This window comes from Hemitrygon akajei, chromosome 5 (assembly GCF_048418815.1).
Source record: "Hemitrygon akajei chromosome 5, sHemAka1.3, whole genome shotgun sequence".
NCBI classification, from domain to species: Eukaryota; Metazoa; Chordata; class Chondrichthyes; order Myliobatiformes; family Dasyatidae; genus Hemitrygon; species Hemitrygon akajei.
The window spans coordinates 147,186,898-147,204,977 of NC_133128.1; the positions used below are offsets into that span (position 1 = coordinate 147,186,898).

An 18,080-nucleotide genomic window follows, 5' to 3' on the forward strand; every position below is an offset into this window, starting at 1 on the left:
ACATTGTGAGCATAATTCTGCATCCTGTGATTTCTGCTATCATGTACATTTTTAGTGAAATTGTAGAAAACCTTCAGCAGGTCTTAACCCTCACTGCAAATATTTCAAACACCCTGTAACTTCCTGTTTTCCTGTAGCCTTTAATGGATCTCAACAGTTTTTTAAAAACCCTCTTTTCGACTGTACTTCCATCCATCCCTCTCAGGTGTACTACTGTGCTTCCAGAAAAGTACATTGGAACTAAATGAATAACTCGTCAATGCAAAATGGTTGCAAGTTGAGCAGTTGACCTTCATCTGAGCTACTGAAACACACCAACCCCCAGCTCACGTCACACCTCTAGATGGAGTCATATAGTTGAAGAGCATTGCGATAGCAATTCTCTGCAATGCTTCTTAGAGTCATAGAGCCGTGCAGACAGAAACGAGGCTTGTGTGTCACCCATCCATTCTGGCCATGAGGCCTGTCTAGGCTAACCCCACCTGCCTACATTAGGCCTGTATCCCTCTATACCTTACCTTTTTAATGCCTTTAAAAATAATTCTAATACTCCTTCTGATTGCTCTGTGCAGAGAAACAGAACATAGAATATTACAGCACAGTACAGGCCCTTCAGCTCAGAAAGCTGTGCTGACCTTTTAACCATTGCTTACACATTATTTATGACAGCGCCAGAAGCAGTAATACTGATACATATATAGCCTTCTATGTACAATAAATTCAGACTATCCTATTTTTCCCTTGTAACTAAAGTTTTCCATTCTAGGCAACATCCTGGCGAATATCTTCTGCACTCTTTCTTATGCTACCACATCCATTGTGTCGTATGGTGATCTGAACCATGAAAATGGGCAAAATGACCTATGACTTACAGCTGTAACATGACATAAAAACTCTAAAATTATAAAATAAAAAGCCTTACTGGCTTCCTCCTCAGTTTCTTCGTAGATTTCTCTTATCTTGCGAGAATCGAGAGTTGTCAGCGGTCCCAATAAACTTTGTTGTATATTCAATACGTTCCTCAAGTCAGCTATCTTGTAAACAAACTGAGAAGACAGTGAAATCTGTTCGAGCTCTTCATCATCTGCACGTCCATATCCAATAGCAAACGGTGCTACACCAGCTCTTTTCAATGTTGTTGATGCCACTTCAACTCGATCAGCTGATTTACCAGCAGTGAGAAGCACCAAGAACTGAGGCACACCTTCTTCAATCCTGCTACCACCAGCCCTAGTGAAAAGATTGTCCTTAACGTATTGTAGTGCAACTCCTGTTCTGATGCCCCGCCCGCCTTTAATCCGTAAATTAAGGATGGCATCTTGAACTTCACCTTTGGTGGTGTAAGTGTTCAATTTGAAATCTGTTCTGGGATTACTGTCGTATTGTACAACACCAACACGGACACTGTCAATGCCAACTTCAAGACTGTCAACTATTTTTGAAATGAAAGAACGTATTGAAGGGAAAGCAGTTCTCATATTTTCTGACCCATGGAGTAAAAAGACAACGTCCCTCTTGTCGCCATCTAAATCCAGAAAATAAACAATTGGTTAATTTTGCATTAAATGGAATGAAATCAAAACCCTGCAACATTGAACAAATAAGAATTGGATTTCCAAATAATCTGATTAATTCCGGAATTTGTTAAGACAATATTGGGGCATTTCATTTTGCTGGGCAAGAAGGATGACAGATATTTGTCCCATCTTCTGCAGCTACTATTTACATTATGTGTGTATATACGTATATCCTCATATGTACATGATTTGTTTAGGTTTTCAAGGATGACTGTAAAAGGAATCAGATTTAATTCTCTGCATATGAATTTGGATCCAGCATATCATTTCCGCCTCCACCACCGTCGCCGGTATTCCACACCACACTCTGTGTAAAAAAAACTTACCCCTGACATCTCCTCTGTACATGCTTCCAAGCACCTTAAAACTATCCCCTCTCATGCTAACCATTTCAGCCCTGGGGAAAAGCCTCTGACTATCCACACGATCAATGCCTCTCACTATCTTGTACACCTCTATCAGGTCACCTCTCATCCTCCGTCGCTCCAAGGAGAAAAGGCCGAGTTCACTCAATCTATTCTCATAAGGTATGCTCCCCAATCCAGGCAACGTCCTTGTAAATCTCCCCTGCACCCTTTCTATAGTTTCCACATCCTTCCTGTAGTGAGGCAACCAGAACTGAGCACAGTAATCCAAGTGGGGTCTGACCAGGGTCCGATATAACTGCATCTTTTCATCTTCTCACTGCCTACTTCCACAGTTCGTTCAAGCATGATTATGCTCAAATCTCTTGCCTATGCTGAAACTTAACAGTTCTATTATTTTCCAGAAGGACTAAACACTTTTTTATTTCAAGTTGCTCAAAAATACTATAGCCCATTACCAGTCCAATGTTAAGTTCCCTGACCTCTTACTTTGACAATTTAAAGTGAATCTTTTTCTTCCTTAACAACTCATTCCCGTTGACTTTAACCATCTTTATCTTCACATTGTGGGCATAATTCTGCATCTTGTGATTTCTGCTATTATGTACATTTTTAGTGAAGTTGTAGAAAACCTTCAGCAGGTCTTAACCCTCTCTGCAAATATTTCAAACACCCTGTAACTTCCTGTTTTCCTGTAGCCTTTAATGGATCTCAACAATTTTTTAAAAACCCTCTTTGCGACTGCACTTCCATCCATCCCTTTCAGGTGTACTACTGTGCTTCCAGAAAAGTACATTGGAACTAAATGAATAACTCGTCAATGCAAAATGGTTGCAAGTTGAGCAGTTGACCTTCATCTGAGCTACTGAAACACACCAACCCCCAGCTCACGTCACACCTCTAGATGGAGTCATATAGTTGAAGAGCATTGCGATAGCAATTCTCTGCAATGCTTCTTAGAGTCATAGAGCCGTGCAGACAGAAACGAGGCTTGTGTGTCACCCATCCATTCTGGCCATGAGGCCTGTCTAGGCTAACCCCACCTGCCTACATTAGGCCTGTATCCCTCTATACCTTACCTTTTTAATGCCTTTAAAAATAATTCTAATACTTCTGATTGCTCTGTGCAGAGAAACAGAACATAGAATATTACAGCACAGTACAGGCCCTTCAGCTCAGAAAGCTGTGCTGACCTTTTAACCATTGCTTACACATTATTTATGACAGTGCCAGAAGCAGTAATACTGATACATATATAGCCTTCTATGTACAATAAATTCAGACTATCCTATTTTTCCCTTGTAACTAAAGTTTTCCATTCTAGGCAACATCCTGGCAAATATCTTCTGCACTCTTTCTTATGTTACCACATCCATTGTGTCGTATGGTGATCTGAACCATGAAAATGGGCAAAATGACCTATGACTTACAGCTGTAACATGACATAAAAACTCTAAAATTATAAAATAAAAAGCCTTACTGGCTTCCTCCTCAGTTTCTTCGTAGATTTCTCTTATCTTGCGAGAATCGAGAGTTGTCAGCGATCCCAATAAACTTTGTTGTATATTCAATACGTTCCTCAAGTCAGCTATCTTGTAAACAAACTGAGAAGACAGTGAAATCTGTTCGAGCTCTTCATCATCTGCACGTCCATATCCAATAGCAAACGGTGCTACACCAGCTCTTTTCAATGTCGTTGATGCCACTTCAACTCGATCAGCTGATTTACCAGCAGTGAGAAGCACCAAGAACTGAGGCACACCTTCTTCAATCCTGCTACCACCAGCCCTAGTGAAAAGATTGTCCTTAACGTATTGTAGTGCAACTCCTGTTCTGATGCCCCGCCCGCCTTTAATCCGTAAATTAAGGATGGCATCTTGAACTTCACCTTTGGTGGTGTAAGTGTTCAATTTGAAATCTGTTCTGGGATTACTGTCGTATTGTACAACACCAACACGGACACTGTCAATGCCAACTTCAAGACTGTCAACTATTTTTGAAATGAAAGAACGTATTGAAGGGAAAGCAGTTCTCATATTTTCTGACCCATGGAGTAAAAAGACAACGTCCCTCTTGTCGCCATCTAAATCCAGAAAATAAACAATTGGTTAATTTTGCATTAAATGGAATGAAATCAAAACCCTGCAACATTGAACAAATAAGAATTGGATTTCCAAATAATCTGATTAATTCCGGAATTTGTTAAGACAATATTGGGGCATTTCATTTGGCTGGGCAAGAAGGATGACAGATATTTGTCCCATCTTCTGCAGCTACTATTTACATTATGTGTGTATATACGTATATCCTCATATGTACATGATTTGTTTAGGTTTTCAAGGATGACTGCAAAAGGAATCGGATTTAATTCTCTGCATATGAATTTGGATCCAGCATAAAATCTGCCTTCCCCTGATTTTAGTTATTAATAGTGCTGAAATGGTGCTGAAAAACACAGAGTTAACAATTGCGTAGGCTTCAATTGATGTTCAGCCCACTGGTGCAGACACCATAGCTGCTGCTTCACAATTCCAGCAACCTGAGTTCTGTCCTGATGCCTATGAGAAACTTGCACATCCTTAGTGTGTGCTCTGGTTTCCTGCCTCAGGATCTTGCCACGTCAATTGGCCCTCAGTGTGTAGTTGTGCCGCAGAATTTGAGAAACCTTAATAGAACTGTGGATTGAATAACGTTATGAGATTAGTTCAGTATTAATGCAACTGTAAATGAGTGTCTGGTATTGACTTAATAACCCAAGTGTCTTGTTTCCCGGTAATTTGACTCTCTGTTTATCTGTCATGTGGATCAGTTATATGCATCTCTGAGCAGTGAACATCTGCAGAGCACTTAAGTGTGGAAGCTCGAACCAACTTTCATGTACAAGAATTCTCCGGTCAGAGTGAAAACACTGAATGATTTACTTCCCTTCTTGTTAGTTATGGCTCCCCTTCCCTACCTTTATACCAGTAAAGGGAATATGTTGTATCTTCTGAAGAAGAGATGACACAAATCTGCGCTAACTCTTTTCTTGCTTACACTGGCAATATCTAGTAAATTAACAGGTTAATTATTTGTTAATTCTGGGTATATTTGACATCGGAAGGCCAAAAAATATATCATTTGCAGCAATAGTACATTACTGGAATGTAGCCTCAGATTCAGTATTAACATCCCCATCTATTGAATGATATTTTGTTAGAAACTACAGTGGACAAATCTGCACACATAATTGTTGCTGATGAGAATTCAAAGTGACAATTTTTTTGTTCCCCTGTGTAAAACACATTGGAATGCCATGGGTGGGGTTTACCATACCATCAATATAGAGTAAGGTTCATGTTTATTGATTATAATAACTTGGTATAATCCCATATCAGAAAAGCACTTCTTCCACTTCTGAAGCTTTTACCAACAGTTTGTGGATGTCTTACCAGCTCCCATAGCAATTTCCCATCATCTTAAGATGAGGAATACACTCAAATAACTTACTCTACATTGAACCAGTATAGGTGTATCTTACCCATTTATTTCAATGGGGAGGAATGACAGTGAGGATTAATGAAAATCATTCTGTCAGCTCTGACTGAAATTACTAAGTAAGTAGCAAACAAAGTGCTGACAGAACTCAGTCAGTCAGGCTTCAGACCCTTAACCTGAACTGAAAGATAAAGGGGAGATGGCCAATATAAAAAGACAAGAGAAAAAGTTAGACAACCAAAGTGTCTTTCAAATCGGCAATTTTTACCACCAAGAGGTCCAAAGAATTTAGATGCTTGGAAACATCATTGTTGGCCAAGAAGAAATTAAAATATGGAAGAAAATGACTCAAGGACAGTGGAAGTAGACACAACAATTGTCTTTGTTTGTGATCATGTGGTTAAAGGAATGGAGCTCTGTAACTTCCATTTTATCAGCTGACTTGCTCAAGAATGGGTGTCTCAAAGTGCTTCAAGTGGACACAATGATACTCCTGATAATCTGCTGAGCTGGAGATAATTTCCAAATAAAAATATATTTGTGAAGTTTTCTTTTGGTAAGATAAAACATGCAGGTTTATCAATAGGGGAATCTGTGTCTGACCTGAACAACCCAAGCCTCATAACTGGCTGGTCTGCTCTGAATCAGAATAGAGTCATTAATTATAATTTCTTACTTGTGATAAGGGCAATAAAATGATGTTGGCTTTGACAAGAGCCAATGGAAAGCTGATACACATTAGCCAAATTGGCCAGAGCCAATAAAATCAAAAACACAACATTTGAACATAAGGAATGAGGGGCTTCAAATGTTAAGTGGTAAGAACGTGGAGACAAACTGTTGCAAGGAAGGACTCCATATCATGTTCTTGGAGAAGAAGGATCCCTATCTCAATGTTATAAATTCGAGAAATAGTCTGAGTGAGCATTGGTACAAAGAGAACAATAGAATTCATGTTTTAATTTGATAGTCCAGGGTCAATATAGTTATATTAATATTTGAGCAGAGACAATAAAATGTAGGCTTTGATTAACTACCTCCAAGAGGACCACATCCTTGTCATGGTTTGGAGGTTGTGTGCCTCAATGACCTGGAGAGCTATGTTGGCTGGAACCTGGGCTTTATGTGTTGGCTCTTGGTAGGATCACCCATGCCAAACAGGTCAAAGGGTATAGGACAGACTAAGAATGGTCCACTGGTCCTCCAGGTTTGGGGTTCAACTCAGGACTAACAACCCTGACTGGTAATACAAAATTGTTATGGAACAGCAATGAAGAATCCATCTGCAGCTGAGTGCGATGGTATTCTAGAGCCTCTATATGGGACTTGTATGTCTGACAGTAGTGAAAACTGACAGGAAGCTACTGACATGATGAAGGAAGCTCTGAACACCACCAGAGATGGAGGAGCTTCATTGCTGCCATAAATGCTGAAGGTTCAACTGGCAGTAAGTGGTTTGATCAATTCAGAGTTGCGTCGTGCATTGTCTAACCCAGATCAATTATGATTGTCAACAGATTTTGGTGTCCTGCAGTTAGCTCAAAAAGACAGAATAGAAATATGGGATCCTAGTTTCAAGTTGAAACACCAATTAGGTTATAATAAAATGGGAAAAGAGAAGAAAAACAAAAAGAACCTAGGCATTTTAGAGGATTGGAGAGATTACTTTCGTAGTTATATATTAAGAAAATGTTTTGATTATAAGGAGTGGATAAGAATGGTTGAGAGCAACAGGTCAAGGATCCTGGGGGATGCATTATGGAAAGCAGTCAGAGAAAAGAAAGCAAAGATATTATCAGGTATTTAAAAAGGTGTTATAATGGGATGTGAGCTGGAAGATGGAAGTGAAGAGAGAAAAACAGAATCTTGCAGAAATTATGTGTGTGCAGGGAAGAGTTAAAGCGAGAGAGAGAAAGAAAATGAAATGCCGAGGGAGCAGGTTCAGGTGAATTTGATAGCCAAGTCAGTTTCAGGCTCGGTGTGAACACATGACACGAGAAAGAAAGAAGAGTGAAGAGGAGTGTAAAAAATCAGTTATGGAAGTAGAGCAATTGAGAAGTCAGTATGAGGTGACACACTATAATAGTGAGGATAATTGGAGAAGTGACCCTCCTCCCCGTGGAATTTTCCAAGAGAAAGTGGAACCTTCAGCATTCCCTGCCCCTATGACACATAGAGATCTGGAGATACCAAACCCAGGATGACAAATTTTGACCCTGTATTCTACCTCTTTTGACATGGCCCAATTGAGTTCTAGAGCTGTGAATATATCAAAGTTCGAGATGAGAGACAAACCTTGAACTTTTCTACCATACTCAGCAGCACAGGATAATTCACAGATTAGCTGAAGCAGAGGAGCAGAAGTTAACCCCTCTGTGTCTAACTTCAGTGTTGCACTCAGCCCTGCCAGAGGAGCATGGCATCCAGAGTGATTTACAGCAGGCTATATTAGAAGCTGTAGGAACTAATCAAGGAGATCTGCTGAAGAGTTTGCATAAGTGCACACTCCGAAAAGGAAGCGCGCGCACTGCATTTGTGAAGAGGTCGAGGCGGTTTTCTCGAGTGTTTATGGTCCCTCATTGGATAGGCGGAATTTGACTCAACAACAGAGTAGTAACTGGCTGAAGACCTTGGCATCGTGTACTGAGGAGAACAGAAGATGTGTGGCATGTTTGATCCCACAGATTCCACACACACTGAAATATGGGTTCTCAGAACGATGATATGAGTTTGGGAAAAGGAAGAAGGCACTAAGGGGACATCGGCTCTAAAGTGCTCCCTACAAGAGAATAAGGTGTGCAGTGGTAGAATGAAGGGAGGGGGGCTCCCTATCAGAGTAAATCGCTGTCACACTCGACAGCACTACCTATTAGAGGGGTTGGTTGAGGATGCAGTTGGATAGCCTACATTCCTTCTGATCTGAATTCTGGATCCCCGTGGAAATGTTACAATTGCAAATACGAAGGTCATCTTGGTAGGGATTGCCCACAACCCAGATGGGTTAGGAATGGTCAGGATGTAACAAATGCTCCATCACCCCTAGAAGGTCCATTGCATTACCCGCAATGTAATATCCAGGATGCAGATATGAAGGCATGATAGTATCCGGAGTTACCTAGTACGTACGTACACTATGATATTGTCAGGCCTCAGTGACGTTGGTGTGCACCATAAGGTGGGATGGTGTGAGTAGACCCTTTGTAGAAGCTAGATTAGGACATTCATTATGCGCTGTGAGCCATCACGGTCTTAGAGTAGGAAGCCACTCTACAAAATTTCTTTGGGACACAGAGGCCTTGAACCACCCTAAATACATCTACATTCAATGCACCAAGTTGGGAAATACAAGATACTTTTATTTCAGCTAGATTTACTGGGGAGCTGACTATGCCACTGAACATACAGTTGGGACAACTGAGTGTGCCCCATTCAGTTGTGCTCACCAATTTGTTGACTGCTCAAGAACATATTCTGGGAAGTGACTTTATGAGGAAAGCAGGTTTGAGTTTTGATCTGATTAATTGTATGATTTGGCAGTTTAATAGAGAGCAGATCCCTATTGACATTCCAGAAGGACAATATGAGGACAGGATATTTACATTTGGAGATATGTGCATGAAGGCTAAAGATATGAAAAAGGACTCATTGGCCAGACAAATTATTTTAGAATTCCAGGCATTATTCCCTAAACATACACACAACTGTGGCAGGATGCAAGGAGAGGTGTGCATACAAGGCCCTGCTAAGAAATCCCAGAAGGAATATGGATTTCTGAAACAAGCAGCCACACATAAAGAGGAAATTATTCAGAGTTTGTTAACACAGAATTTTGTGAGATATCGCATCTACAAATAATTCATCCATATGTCCAGTGTTCAAAGATCTGATGGAAGTTGGAGACTCACCCTAGATTACAGGGAAAGTAACCCCTTTAATTGTCTCTACTGTAGCCATGAGTTCTGACACTATGACTAAGAAGAATGGATATGGGAGGAGTTAGAATTTTGAACAAGCCACAAGTGAATGTACTTTTGGAAATGCTCCCCATTTTGTAATCCTTAGGAGATATAATAAACCAAATTATTAACAGAGTTCATAATGAAAATATCATGGAAACATGGAAACATAGACAGGGTTATTTCTTCAGCGGTTTGATCAGAATACGACTGTGCAAGCATGCGGACGTCAGCCAACGTGACCAGTGAGAAGAGTTTAACAGAAGACACCTTATAGAGCGGGCATCGGAGGAGCGGGCGACGGAGTAGAGGGAGAGATGTTAATGGGTCGAGGCGAGGTAGGTTGCCTGAGTAGAATACAGACAGGAAGTATGTGTGTGAGGCCAGTTTTCTGTGCTCGGTGTCAAATGTGGAAGGTCCTGGAGACTCCCAGTCTCCCGGACGGCCACATCTGCACCCGGTGCACCAAGCTGCAGCTCCTTAGTGACCGCATTAGGGAACTGGAGGTGCAGCTTGATGACCTTCGTCCGATCAGGGAGAGTGAGGAGGTGACAGAGAGGAGCTATAGGTAGGTAGTCTCACCAGAGCCTGGGGAGACAGATAAGTGGGTAACAGTCAGGAGAGGGAAGGGCAGGAGACTGAGGCTAGAGAGCATCCTTGTGGCTGTACCCCTTGACAATAAGTACTCCTCCTTGAGTACTGTTGGAGGGAATGGCCTACCTGGGGAAAGCAATGGTGGCTGCGCCTCTGGCACAGAGTCTGGCACTGTGGCTCAGAAGAGTAGGGAAAGGAAGAGGATGGCAGCAGTGATAGGGGACTCTATAGTTAGGAGTCAGACAGGCGATTCTGTGGACGCAGGAAAGAAGCACGGATGGTAGTTTGCCTCCCAGGTGCCAGGGTCCGGGATGTTTCAGATCACGTCAAAGATGTACTGAAGTGGGAAGGAGAACAGCCAGAGGTTGTGGTACATATTGGTACCAACGACACAGATAGGAAAAGGGAGGAGGTCCTGAAAAAAGACAACAGGGAGTTAGAAAAGAAGCTGAGAAGCAGGACCACAAAGGTAGTAATCTTGGGATTACTGCCTGTGCCACGTGACAGTGAGAATAGGAATAGAGTGAAGTGGAGGATAAATGCGTGGCTGAGGGATTGGAGCAGGGGCCAGCGATTCATATTTCTGGATCATTGGGACCTTTTTCGGGACAGGGGTGACCTGTGCAAAAAGGATGCGTTACACTTGAGTTCCAGTGGTACCAATATCCTGGCGGGGAGGTTTGCTAAGGCTACTGGGGAGAGTTTAAACTAGAATTGCTGGGGGTGTGGGGTGGCAACCAAACTGAAGAGATGGAGGAAGAGGCATTTGGCTCATAAATAGAGAAAGCTTGGAGACAGTGAGAGAGGGAGGATAGGCAGATGATAGAGAAGGGACGCACTAAGACCAATGGTTTGAGATGTGTCTATTTTAGTGGAAGGAGTATTATGAACAAAGCAGATGAACTTAGAGCGTGGATCAGTACTTGGAGATATAATGTTGTGGCCATTACAGAGACTTGGATGGCTCAAGGGCAAGAATGGTTACTTCGAGTGCCAGGCTTTAGATGTTTCAGAAAGGGCAGGGAGGGAGGCAAAAGAGGTGGGGGCGTGGCACTGTTGATCAAGGATAGTGTCACAGCTGCAGAAAAGGAGGATGTCAATGAGGGATCATCTATAGAGTCTCTGTGGGTGGAAGTTAGGAACAGGAAGGGGTCAATAACTCTACTGGGTGTATTTTATAGACCACCCAATAGTAACAGGGATATCAAGGAGCAGATAGGGAGACAGATTCTGGAAAGGTGTAATAATAATACGGTTATTGTGATGGGAGATTTTAATTTCCTAAATATTGATTGGCACGTCCCTAGAGCAAGGGGTTTAGATGGAGTGGAGCTTGTTAGGTGTGTTCAGTATTTTGGAGATAGTGATCACAATTCTATCTCCTTTACCATAGCATTGGAGAGGGACAGGAACAGACAAGTTCAGAAAGCATTTAATTGGAGTAAGGGGAATTATGAAGCTATCAGGCAGGAACTTGGAAGCATAAATTGAAAATAGATGTTCTCAGGGAAATATATGGAAGAAATATGGCAAATGTTCAGGGGATATTTGCGTGGGGTTCTGCATAGGTACGTTCCAATGAGACAGGGAAAGGATGGTGGGGTACAGGAACCATGGTGTACAAAGGCAGTTGTAAATCTAGTCAAGAAGAAAAGAAGAGCTTACGAAAGATTCAAAAAGCTAGATAATGATAGAGAGCTAGAAGATTACAAGGCCAGCAAGAAGGAGCTCAAGAAAGAAATTAGGAGAGCCAGGAGGGGCCATGAAAAGGGCTTGGTGGGCAGGATTAAGGAAAACCCCAAGGCATTCTACAAATATGTTAAGAGCAAGAGGATAAGATGTGAGAGAATAGAACCAATCAAGTGTGACAGTGGGAAAGTATGTATGGAATCGGAGGAGATAGCTGAGGTTGTTCATGAGTATTTTGCTTCAGTATTCACTATGAAAAAGGGTCTTGGTGATTGTAGGGATGACTTACAGTGGACTGAAAAGCTTGAGCATGTAGATATTAAGGAAGAAGATGTGCAGGAGCTTTTGGAAAGCATCAAGTTGGATAAGACACCAGGACCAGACGAGATGTACCCCAGGCTACTGTGGGAAGGGAGGGAGGAGATTGCTGAGCCTCTGGCGATGATCTTTGCATCATCGGTGGAGACGGGAGAGGTTCTGGAGGATTGGAGGGTTGTGGATGTTGTTCCATTATTCAACAAAGGGATAGAGGTCCCAGAACAGAGCCCTGAGGGATACCACTGGTCACTGATCTCCATGCAGAATATGACCCAACAAAGAGATAGCCCAGGAAATTATAGACCAGTGAGTCTTACTTCAGTGGTTGGTAAGTTGATGGACAAGATCCTGAGAGACAGGATTATGAACATTTGGAGAGGCATAATATGATTAGGAATAGTCAGCATGGCTTAGCGAAAGGCAGGTTGTGCCTTACGAGCCTGATTGAATTTTCTGAGGGTGTGACTAAACACATTGATGGAGGTAGAGCAGTAGATATAGTGTATATGGATTTCAACAAAACATTTGATAAGGTATCCCATGCAAGGCTTATTGGGAAAGTAAGGAGTCATGGATCCAAGGGGACATTGCTTTGTGGATCCAGAACTGGCTTGCCCACAGAAAGCAAAGAGTGGTTGTAGACCGGTCATATTCTGCATGGAGATTGGTGACCAGTGGTGTGCCTCAGGGCTCTGTTCTGGGACCCCTACTCTTCGTGATTTTTACAAATGACCTGGATGAAGAAGTGTAGGGATGGGTTAGTAAATTTACTGATGACACAAAGGTTGGAGGTGTTGTGGATAGTGTGGAGGGCTGTCGGAGATAACAACGGGTCATTGATAGGATGCAAAACTGGGCTGAGAAGTGGCAGATGGAGTTCAACCCAAATAAGTGTGAAGTGATTCATTTTGGTAGGTCAAATATGATGACAGAATATAGTATTAATGGTAAGACTCTTGGCAGTGTGGAGGATCAGAGGGATCTTGGGGTCCGAGTCCATAGGACACTCAAAGCTGCTACGCAGGTTGACTCTGTGGTTAAGAAGACATACGGTGCATTGGCCTTCATCATTCGTGGGATTGAGTTTCAGAGCCAAGAGGTAATGTTGCAGCTATATAGGACCCTGGTCAGACCCACTTGGAGTACTGTGCTCAGTTCTGGTCGCCTCACTATATGAAGGATGTGGAATCAATAAAAAGGGGGCAGAGGAAATTTACAAGGATGTTACCTGGATGGGGGAGCATGCCTTATGAGAATAGGTTGAATGAACTCGGCCTTTTCTCCGTGGAGTGGCGGAGGATGAGAGGTGACCTGATAGAGGTGTATAAGATGATGAGAGGCATTGATCGTGTAGCTAGTCAGAGGTTTTACCAGGGCTAAATGGCTAGCTCAAGAGGGCACAGTTTTAAAGTGCTTGGAAGTAGTTACAGAGAGATATCAGGGGTAAGTTTTTTACGCAGAGAGTGGTGAGTGTGTGGAATAGGCTGCCAGCGACACTGGTGGAGGCGGATACGTTAGGGTCTTTTAACAGGCTTCTGGACAGGTATATGGGGCTCAGAAAAATAGAGGGTTATGGGTAACCCTAGGTAATTTTTCAGGTAAGGACATGTTTGGCACAGCTTTGTGGGCCAAAGGGCCTGTATGTGCTGTAGTTTTTCTATGTTTCTATGAAACTAGTCAACATACCAAGGTTGCCTTTTGTAAAACCTATATGTCATGGTTACTCTCTGTAATTGGGGTTAACCTACAGGCTTTCCACCAAGCCCTCATCATCCTGATTTGGCTAGTCAGTATATGTCAAGGTAACCACACCTGATGATGTCACCCCAACTGTTTTGGTTCTGTGCTAAGTCTGAGATACAAGCTCTCTGGGGGGCATTTATCATGCAAAAAAGAGTGGAAGTTTCTTTGAAAGCACATTTTTGGCATGTATATAAGCTTTTGAAAAGAAAATAAACATCACAATTCAATAGGATAGACGGAGGACCAGAGAAATGATATGGATCTTCAGAGTATGAACTTTACATCTATATTAATGACCCCGGGGAGAATAATACACTGATGGTTTTTTAAAAAGGGTTTTGTAGTTTAGAGAAGAGATTAAGCAACAATATATCAAAAATCACAAATGTGGGGATTACTTGCAGTGTAAAAAGCATCAAAATGATGGAGGTAAATCGGTGACTGAGGACTGGATAACTTCTGATATCTGCTTCTAAGTAAGCCTGGGAGACACATAGTGCCTGCTTTGGAAAGCAAAGATTTAATTACGAGAAGAGCTGAGATTACAGCATGCATTATGAAAGGGAGGGACAGAGGGAAATGCTGAAGAGAACTAGAAAGAACTGGTGTAATCAAAAAGTACGGAAGTTTAATATAGAACATAGGGCAGTACAGCAAAGGAAAATACACTTCATCCCATGGTGTCTGTGCCAAACATGATGTCAATTTAAATTACATATCAGGGTTAGTAACTTTGAAATCTTTGGTGTTATCATTTCAGAGAATGTGACCTGGGACCAGCACATAGTGCCATTACAAAGAAGGCATGACAGTGCCTCCACTTAAACAGAGTAGATTCAGCATGCCATCTGAAACTTGGGTGCACAATGAAGGATATCCTGGCTTGTTGCATCGTGGCTTGGTATGGAAGCACCATTGTCCATGAACAGAAAAGCCTGCAAAAGGTAGTGGATACAGCTGAGTCCATCACAAGAAGAGACCTCCCCATTACTGAGCCAATCCACAAAGAACACTGGTACAAGAAAGCAGCATCCCTCATCAAGAACTCCTACCATCCAGGCCAAGTACTCTTCTTACAGGTGCATTCAGGATGGAGGTACAGGAACATTAGGTCCCACACCATTAGGTTCAGGAACAGTTATTACCCTTCAACCATCAGGCTCCTGAACTAGCATGGATAACTTCACTCACCTCAACACTGAATTGATTCCAGACAGATAGACAGACATACTTTACTGATCCCGAGGGAAATTGGGTTTCGTTACAACTGCACCAACCAAGAATAGTGAAGAAATATAGCAATATAAAACCATAAATAATTAAATAATAATAAGTTAATCATGCCAAGTGGAAATAAGTCCAGGACCAGCCTATTGGCTCAGGGTGTCTGACACTCCGAGGGAGGAGTTGTAAAGTTTGATGGCCACAGGTAGGAATGACTTCCTAGGATGCTCAGTGTTGCATCTCGGTGGAATGAGTCTCTGGCTGAATGTACTCCTGTGCCTAACCAGTACATTATGGAGTGGATGGGAGTCATTGTCCAAGATGACATGTAACTTGGACAGCATCCTCTTTTCAGACACCACCGTCAGAGAGTCCAGTTCCAGCCCCATAACATCACTGGTCTTACGAATGAGTTTGTTGATTCTGTTGGTGTCCACTACCCTCAGCCTGCTGCCCCAGCACATAACAGCAAATATGATAGCACTGGCCACCACAGCCTCGTAGAACATCCTCAGCATCATCCGGCAGATGTTAAAGGACCTCAGTCTCCTCAGGAAATAGAGACCCTTATAGACAGCCTCAGTGTTCTTTTACCAGTCCAGTTTATTGTCAATTCGTATCCCCAGGTATTTGTAATCCTCCACTATGTCCACACTGACCCCTTGGATGGAAACAGGGGTCACCAATGCCTTAGCCCTCCTCAGGTCCACCACCAGCTCCTTAGTCTTTTTCACATTAAGCTGCAGATGATTCTGCTCGCACCATGTGACAAAGCTTCCCACCATAGCCCTGTACTCAGCCTCATCTCCCTTGCTGATGCATCCAACTATGGCAGAGTCATCAGAAAACTTCTGAAGATGGCAAGACTCTGTGTTGTAGTTGAAGTCCGAGGTGTAGATGGTGAAGAGAAAGGGAGACAGGACAGTCCCCTGTGGAGCCCCAGTGCTGCTGACCACTCTGTCTGACACACAGTGTTGCAAGCACACATACTGTGGTCTGCCAGTCAGGTAATCAATAATCCATGACACCAGGGAAGCATCCACCCGCATCACTGTCAGCTTCCCACCCAGCAGAGCAGGGCAGATGTGTTGAACACACTGGAGAAGTCAAAAAACATGACCCTCACAGTGCTCGCCGGCTTGTCCAGGTGGGCGTAGACACGGTTCAGCAAGTAGACGATGGCATCCTCAACTCCTAGTCGGGGCTGATAGGCGAACTGGAGGGGGTCTAAGTGTGGCCTAACCATAGTGTGGTTATGTGAGTCCTATGGACTCAATTTCAAAGACTCTAAAACTCATGTTCCCAATATTATTTATAACTTTATTATTAGTATTATTAGATTTATCTTTGTATTTGCACATTGGTTGTTTGTCCTTCTTTGTGTGTACTTTTTCATCGATTCTATTGTATTTCTTTGTATGTGCTGTAAATGCCCACAGGAAAATGAATCACAGGGCAGTATATGGTGCCATCTACATACTTTGATAATAAATTTGTTTTGAACTTTGCCTAAAATGGTCTATATGCCTCCATTCCCTGCCTGTTCCGGTGCCAGTCTAGATTTGTCTGAAACATTCCTATCATATAGTGTACAGTTCTGGTCACCGAAATATAGGAAAGATATCAACAAAATAGAGAGAGTACAGAGGAGATTTACTAGAATGTTACCTGGGTTTCAGCACCTAAGTTACAGAGAAAGGTTGAACAAGTTAGGTCTTTATTCTTTGGAGCGTAGAAGATTGAGGGGGGACTTGATAAAGGTACTTAAAATTATGAGGGGGATAGATAGAGTTGACATGGATAGGCTTTTTCCATCGAGCTTCCAGAAGAAGTGGTAGAGGCAGGTTCAATTTTCTCATTTAAAAAAAAATCCGATAGGTATATGGACAGGAAAGGAATGGAGGGTTACGGGCTGAGTGCAGGTAGGTGGGACTAGGTGAGAGTAAGCGTTCGGCACGGACTAGAAGGGCCGAGATGGCCTGTTTCTGTGCTGAAATTGTTATATGGTTATATATCTGTTTCCACCACTTCCCAGTAGTGCATTTCATGCATCTACTATGTTTTTTTTTAAAAAGACTCAAAATATTGCTCATTTAAACTTCTTTCCTCTGGCCTTAAAACTACGCCTTCCAGTATCTGGAAAAGATTCTGACCATATCCCTCATGTCTCATGATTTTATATATTTTTTATTAGGTCACCTCTCAGCCTCTGATGTTCCAGAGAAAACAATCCAAAACTGTCCAATCTCTCATTTGTGGTGAACTACATATACCTGTCTGGACAACCACCCCCCCCCCCCCCCCGCCCCCGCTCCCCCGCTGACTGCTCCTGTGGCTCCTCCCATGGACCCTGGTATAAAGGCGATTGGGGACTCCGCTCCGGTCTCAGTCTCCAGGATGTAGTGTGGTAGTCAATTGCTGCTTGTTCTTTCTTCCAGCCAATAAAAGCCGATATCTCGCCTCATGTCTCAGAGAGTTATTGATGGTGCATCATCATTATAGCTAATACTCTGTAATCCAGGCAATGTCCAAGTGAACCTCTTCTGGGCTCTCTCAAAGCCCATCAGCTCATTAACCTCGCCCTGCCTGTCCGTTCTTTCAGCCTTACTAGACCTAACTCTGCCTTCCCTTCAATCTCTCCATTGCCGACCTTGTATAGATACCACTGATGCCTGATAGCTTGCATCTCCAGGTAATGAAGGAACTCAAAGGAGACTGTACACACTCAAACTGCATTTTCTCCGGCATCTTTAGCTACAGATAGTGATGGGATGAGATATGATATAATTTGTTTACTGAAACATCTTATTTAAAAATAATTAGCCATATTTTTTACAGATTTGTAGCAATTATTTGGGGGCTATGTTAAAGCATATTAAAGTACAAGGAAATATTACCTTGAAATTGGATGGAAGAGAAAAAATCAAAGTTCATGGGCATGGCTGAGATTAGATAAGAATTGAAAATAAGATGCAACTACTCTATCCGTCATGACCAGGATAATTCTATCAATTTGAAGGCAAAAGCATGGTCCATTTTGAACGTCAGTGTTCATAGGTGATCTAAGCACAGGTGTGAGGGTAAAAGATATTGTGCGTCCACAGAAATATTGCAAAGGGCAACAACAAAGGGAGTCC

General features: G+C 42.4%; 1 protein-coding gene across 1 annotated transcript in view; it reads right to left on the reverse strand.

The window, feature by feature from the left end:
* LOC140728284 (collagen alpha-3(VI) chain-like) overlaps positions 1-18,080 on the reverse strand; it is a 188,464-nt gene that overhangs the window by 93,319 nt on the left and 77,065 nt on the right. The window contains exons 14-15 of the mRNA XM_073046784.1: positions 3,423-4,025; positions 923-1,525 (exon numbers count right to left, since the gene is read on the reverse strand). Coding sequence (XP_072902885.1) covers positions 923-1,525; positions 3,423-4,025 — 1,206 coding nt within the window. The remainder of the gene's footprint in view (positions 1-922; positions 1,526-3,422; positions 4,026-18,080) is intronic.